This window comes from Trichosurus vulpecula, chromosome 7, assembly GCF_011100635.1.
Source record: "Trichosurus vulpecula isolate mTriVul1 chromosome 7, mTriVul1.pri, whole genome shotgun sequence".
Classification (NCBI taxonomy): domain Eukaryota; kingdom Metazoa; phylum Chordata; class Mammalia; order Diprotodontia; family Phalangeridae; genus Trichosurus; species Trichosurus vulpecula.
The window spans coordinates 35,804,489-35,810,102 of NC_050579.1; the positions used below are offsets into that span (position 1 = coordinate 35,804,489).

At 53.4% G+C, this 5,614-nt stretch overlaps 1 protein-coding gene across 2 annotated transcripts; it reads left to right on the plus strand.

The window, feature by feature from the left end:
• Nucleotides 1-241: 241 nt before the first annotated feature.
• Nucleotides 242-5,476, plus strand: DHRS13 (dehydrogenase/reductase 13). 2 transcript variants are annotated; one of them, XM_036765901.1, is made up of 5 exons: nucleotides 242-417; nucleotides 667-785; nucleotides 1,378-1,501; nucleotides 1,763-2,074; nucleotides 3,510-5,476. In XM_036765901.1, the coding sequence occupies exons 1-5, from the start codon at nucleotides 291-293 to the stop codon at nucleotides 3,866-3,868; spliced, it is 1,041 nt and encodes a 346-aa protein (XP_036621796.1). In that variant the 5' UTR covers nucleotides 242-290; the 3' UTR covers nucleotides 3,869-5,476. The 2 variants fall into 2 exon arrangements, with proteins under 2 accessions (XP_036621796.1, XP_036621795.1); XM_036765900.1 differs by having other exon boundaries at nucleotides 1,303-1,501; nucleotides 3,510-4,018.
• Nucleotides 5,477-5,614: the final 138 nt, after the last annotated feature.

Here is a 5,614-nt window from a genome sequence, read left to right on the forward strand (position 1 = left end):
TGGTGGGGACGACTTCACCACCGCCACCCCCACCCCAAGCTTTTCCTAAAACCAAACTATCGGAGACCCCATCACCCACGGCTGCTCTGCCTAAGCACACCTGGGTGCCACTGCCCCGCCCCTACGGCATCCGCAGCCCCGGCCGCTGGGGCAGAGCTGGAGCGACACGGAGCAAGTTTGAGCCCTAAGCTTTGCCATAGTTGGGGGAGGAGCCAGGGAGCAGGAATTGAAATCTACCAGGTTGAAATTGACCCAGGCTCCTAGCTGCTGGTACCCAGGCTGACCAGACCATGGATGGACTCCTGCTAGGAGCCGGGATGCTCCTGGGCTCCTACGTCCTCATCTACTATAACTTCATCAAAGCCGTGCCCTGTATGAGCCCCATCAGCCTAAAGGGAAAGACGGTCGTGGTCACAGGTAAGGAAGGGCCCACACACCTGAGCGCCTGGAAAGCTCTCCTCTCCTCCGCCCCTCTCCCCCCACCCACCCCACCCACCCCGCTCCTCCAGCTCAGGCACAGGGACGGAGGAGGGAGATATCTGGCGGATGGATGTCTGATGAGATCTGGCCCTTGGGCATCAGGGCAGGAAGAGGCCTTTCCTTCCCTTCCCCACCCCTCACCCCCAGCTTTGCTGATGCCGCCGGTGGGGGGGCGGTGCATTTCAGGTGGCAACACCGGCATCGGGAAGATGACAGCCTTGGAGCTGGCCCAGCGTGGGGCCCGGGTGGTGTTGGCTTGCCGAAGCAAGGAAAAGGGGGAGGCTGCTGTCTATGACATCCGAAAGGTAATCGTGACCCACCCCCCCACCCCCACCCCCCCGCCCACCCTTGAAGTCTGTCTTTAGTCTGGCTTTAGACTTTTCCATAATCGCATTCTTAACTTGCATCTTCCAGACTGCCGTGGGAGATAGAATAGGGCAAGCACGGGCATCTTAAATCCATTAAGGCTCAGGAGCATAACAAGTTACTAGAAGACCTGGGTTCAAATCTATTTTCTGCCCTTTTAAGCAGTTGACTTAACTTCACTGGGACTGTTTCCTCATTGGCAAAATACTAGAAGGCCTTGAATTAGAAGGCTTCTGAGGGTCTCTTCTAGCTCAAGATCTGGGATCTTTTATAGATGGACCAGGGAATGATGGGACTAGGATTTGAGGACCCAGGTTCAACGGCCTCCTCGCTACACATACAAGGTTCAGCCCTTTCATTTTATTGAGGAAGAAATTTAATTACTTGCCCCAAATCCCATAGGTAGGAAGTGGTGAAAGTAGATTTGAACATAGGTCCTCTAATGCCAAGAAACAGGGTTCGGGGCCCACAGGGAAGGAAGTAGAAGGTGCCCAGGCGTTCTCACCCCCATCCCTGCACTGGTGTCTCCAGGAGAGTGGGAACAACGAAGTCATCTTCATGATGCTGGATCTGTCCAGCCTAGCTTCTGTGCATTCCTTTGCCACTGCCTTCCTGAGCTCAGAGCCAAGACTGGACCTCCTCATCCACAATGCAGGTGAGAGCAGGGAAATGAGGTCAGGATGGGCCTGGGAGGTACCAGGGCTCAGGGCCAGTCCATGGCAGTAACTATGCCCAGAAAAGGGAGATGGCATCAGTATGCAAGCTATGGGTATATAAAGATGGTTCACAGTTCCCATTTTGCAGATAGGGACACTGAGGATCGAGGGGATTGGCATGTGAGTCTGTTGGAGATGGAATTGGATATAAGAGCTGGGGATTTTCGCCCTCTACCTACCCAACATCGTTCCTTCTTTAGGGATCAGTTCCTGTGGCAAAGCTAAGGAAGCCTTTAATCTGATCCTTCGGGTAAATCATGTGGGTCCTTTCCTGTTGACCCATCTGCTGCTTCCCCGGCTGAAGGCCAATGCCCCAAGCCGTGTGGTGGTAATGGCATCAGCAGCCCACCGCCGTGGGCGCCTGGACTTCTCCCGCCTGGATCGTCCAGTCTGTGGCTGGCAACAAGAGTTACGGGCATATGCGGACAGCAAGCTGGCCAACGTGCTGTTCACTCGAGAGCTTGCCACTCAGCTTGAAGGCACTGGAGTCACCTGCTATGCAGCCCACCCAGGTGAGGGCCCCATCATGGGCGTCACAATTCTGCTGTTGATTCTTGAGAGTCCCAACTTCTTCCATTTGGTCCTAGACTCTCAACCCACTTCCCACTTGTAAGTCACAAAGTGTAGCATGAGAAGCAACTCCATGTAACAGAGAGCGTACTGCCCTTGGATCCAGGAAACCCTGGGTTCAAATCCTTCCTCTGACACTAACTAGCTCTGTGACCCTGAATAAGTTACTAAACCTATCTGGGTTAGGTGGCCTCTAAGCCTTCTCAGAGCACTAAAACAATAGCCTCTGAATGTCTAAGCTAAAAGAGACCTTAGAGACCATTTACTTAGCTCTAGTTCAACCTCCTTATACCTCAGAGGAACAGACTTGCCCAAAACAATACAACTGGATAGGAGAAGAGCTAGGAATATATCTCAGGCCTCCTGACTCCCCCATGCTTTGCACTATACTGCCTCCCGATCAGCTGAACACCCGAAGACACAGGAGGACACAAATAGGAATTATTATTATTAGCTGGCCTTGGCATCCAGAAGACCTGGGTTAAAGTGAGGTCTCTATACATCCTGTCTCTGTGACTCCCAATTCAACCCTGTAGCTGTTTGTAGTCTCCCTAAGGTGACAAAGCACATGCATACATCAGTCAGTTAGTCAAACCACAGGGCACCGACTATGTCCTGGGCACTGGGGTTAACACCTGAGGGTGCACAGGCCAAGTTCCTGCCATTCTAATAGAGTTGATATATACAAACTGAAGAAACAGTAAGGGCCAGGTAAGTTGGTCCTCAACAATAAGGGTCATCAGAGATAAAGAAGGGAGCACCCCAGTGGGGCTGGAGTGGGGGGTGGGGCAAGGCTTCATGGAGAAGGCAAGGCATGATCTGGTTCTTGAAGAGTCTAAGAGTCTCATAGGCAGAGAGGATGGTGCCCTAAGAGAGGAAATGGTGTAAGTTTGGAGTGCCCCAGTCATGTTCAGTGCTCAGGGCAGAGAAGGCCAGCAAGTATAGTGAGTTTACCTAGGAGAAAAGTGGGGGATAAAGTTGGAGCTAGAATGTGGAAAAACACAGGCTAACACTACTCTTTCCCCCTCTTGGTTTGGATTCTCATCTCTTAATCTCTCAAGGGGTCCCTCCCATGCCCCCTCCTACCAGCTCGTAGTGCCTATCCCTAGTGCCCCTGGACCAGGAGGTGGTGTGGTACACTGGAGAAAATGCTGAATTTGGAGGTAAGGGACTAGGTTCAAATCCCAGCACTGCCATTTAATGTCTGTATGACAGTGGGCAAGTCATTAATCTTTCTGGATCTCAGTTTCTTCATTTGTAAAATGAGGGCTCTAGATTTGATGACTTCTGAGATTCCTTTCAGCTCTAAGTCTGAGCTTATGAGCCTCCACTCCCCTAGGCCTTCTGCCAACCTTGTTTTCATTCTCCTTCCCACAGGTCCTGTGAACTCAGAGTTGTTTCTCCGCCATGTGCCAGCCTGGCTGCACTTGTTGTTATCCCCCCTGGCCTGGCTGGTGCTGAGGACTCCACGGGGTGGAGCACAGACACCCCTACACTGTGCCCTACAGGAAGGCATCGAGCCGCTCAGTGGTCGATACTTTGCCAACTGCCACGTCGAAGAGGTTGCCACCTCAGCCCGTGATGACCGGACTGCTCGTCGGCTGTGGGAGGCCAGTGAGAAACTGGCCAGACTGACTAAGGAGGGAACCCAAAACACCAGCCCACAGCCAGGGTCCCCACGTAGGCCTTCGGCCCAAGTCACCACAGACCCAGCGCTCTCTAGGTTCCAAAACTAGATTCCATTGCCCCCTGAGGAGCAGAGCACACTGTGTCTGCGTCGCTGTGGGTTGGGGGGCTGAGAGCCAGAATCATTTAGCTCCACTAAGGGGCTGCTAGGTCTGCAGCAGCAGCAATAAAAGGCTGTTAAGCTTCCCTCATCTGTAAAAGGAGACAGGTTGGATGAGAGGACCTTGATGGTCCCTTCCAGATCCAAGTCTGGATCATCTACCAACACAGCTTACAGCGCCTCTGCAAGCTGGCTGATTATCCTTGAGAACAACTCATGGCCCCTGAGTCCCCCCAGCACACACACATACATACACAAACACGAACATACACACACACACATACACATACACATGCAGAAACACAAATATGCATACATACACACACACTCACACATAAACATTCACATACACTCACACAGACACACACAATCACCTGGCAGCCAGCCTAGAGATGACTCCCATTGAACTGGTCTAGTGTAACCCCCACTCCCCTTCTGTCTTCAGGAGGCCCTCAGAGCCTTTTCAGATTTTTCAGACTCTACTTTTTGTTAAGGGGGCAGAACTTTAGTGGAGGATGCCAGAAAGGAGGGTGGCAATTAGGTGTTTATTATACTTCAGGGCCTTGGGAGGAGGTGGAGGGGAGGAGGGGAGAAGATAGAAAATTATTATTAACCCCTCTGGGGGTGGAGGTAAGGAAAGATGATAATTGTCCCCTAGAGGCTTTGGAGGTAAAGATAATTGTTGTCCCCTAGAGGCTCTGGGGATGGAGGTAACATAAGGCGATCATTGTCCCCTAGAGGCCCTGGGGATAGAAGTGACTGGAGGTAGTCATTGTCCCCCAGTGGCCCTGGGGACGGAGGTGATGAGAAGTGGTCATTTTTCCCCCAAGGCCCTGGACATGGAGGTGATGAGAGGTGGTCATTGTCCCCCCAAAGGCCCTGGGGATGGAGGTGATGAGAGGTGGTCATTGTCCCCCAGTGGCCCTGGACATGGAGGTGATGAGAGGTGGTCATTGTCCCCCCAAAGGCCCTGGGGATGGAGGTGATGAGAGGTGGTCATTGTCCCCCCAAAGGCCCTGGGGATGGAGGTGATGAGAGGTGGTCATTGTCCCCCCCCAAAGGCCCTGGGGATGGAGGTGATGAGAGGTGGTTGTTGTCCCCCCAAAGGCCCTGGGGATGGAGGTAATGAGAGGTGGTCATTTTTCCCCCAAAGGCCCTGGACATGGAGGTGATGAGAGGTGGTCATTGTCCCCCCCAAAGGCCCTGGGGATGGAGGTGATGAGAGGTGGTCAGTGGCCCTGGGGATGGAGGTGATAAGAGGTGGTCATTTTTCCCCCAAAGGCCCTGGACATGGAGGTGATGAGAGGTGGTCATTGTCCCCCCCCAAAGGCCCTAGGGATGGAGGTGAGTGATTTTTATGCCCTCCCCTCTTGGAGAAGGAGGAGAGGAGTGACTTCTATCTCCTGGGAAGGAGGAGGAGAGTGGAGTGCGCGAGCCAAGGTGGTGATTAACGCCACCTGCTGCCAATTAACCCCAGGGTGACCTCTTGCAGAAGAGGAGGGCGGGCAAAGGAAGGGTTTCTGGTTTTGCGGAACCAATAAAGACTGGATTTGCCCCATCTCTCCGCATCTCTTTAATGCCGCCACACTCAACATGGCGGTAGAGCCCCACTTCCGGTGGGGGAGGGGCGGCAACTGCCGCGAGGGGCGGGGTGCAGTGCGCAAACGCGCTCGGCGGACTCTCCGTCCCCAGGTTC

Bases quoted from the DNA above. Each gene is read 5' to 3' on its own strand.
- DHRS13 (XM_036765900.1), top strand. From the start codon at position 291: ATGGATGGACTCCTGCTAGGAGCCGGGATGCTCCTGGGCTCCTACGTC. The intron at 786-1,302 runs GTAATCGTGACC...GCCAAGAAACAG, and splicing joins CTGTCTATGACATCCGAAAG to GGTTCGGGGCCCACAGGGAA. The intron at 2,075-3,509 runs GTGAGGGCCCCA...TCCTTCCCACAG, and splicing joins CTGCTATGCAGCCCACCCAG to GTCCTGTGAACTCAGAGTTG.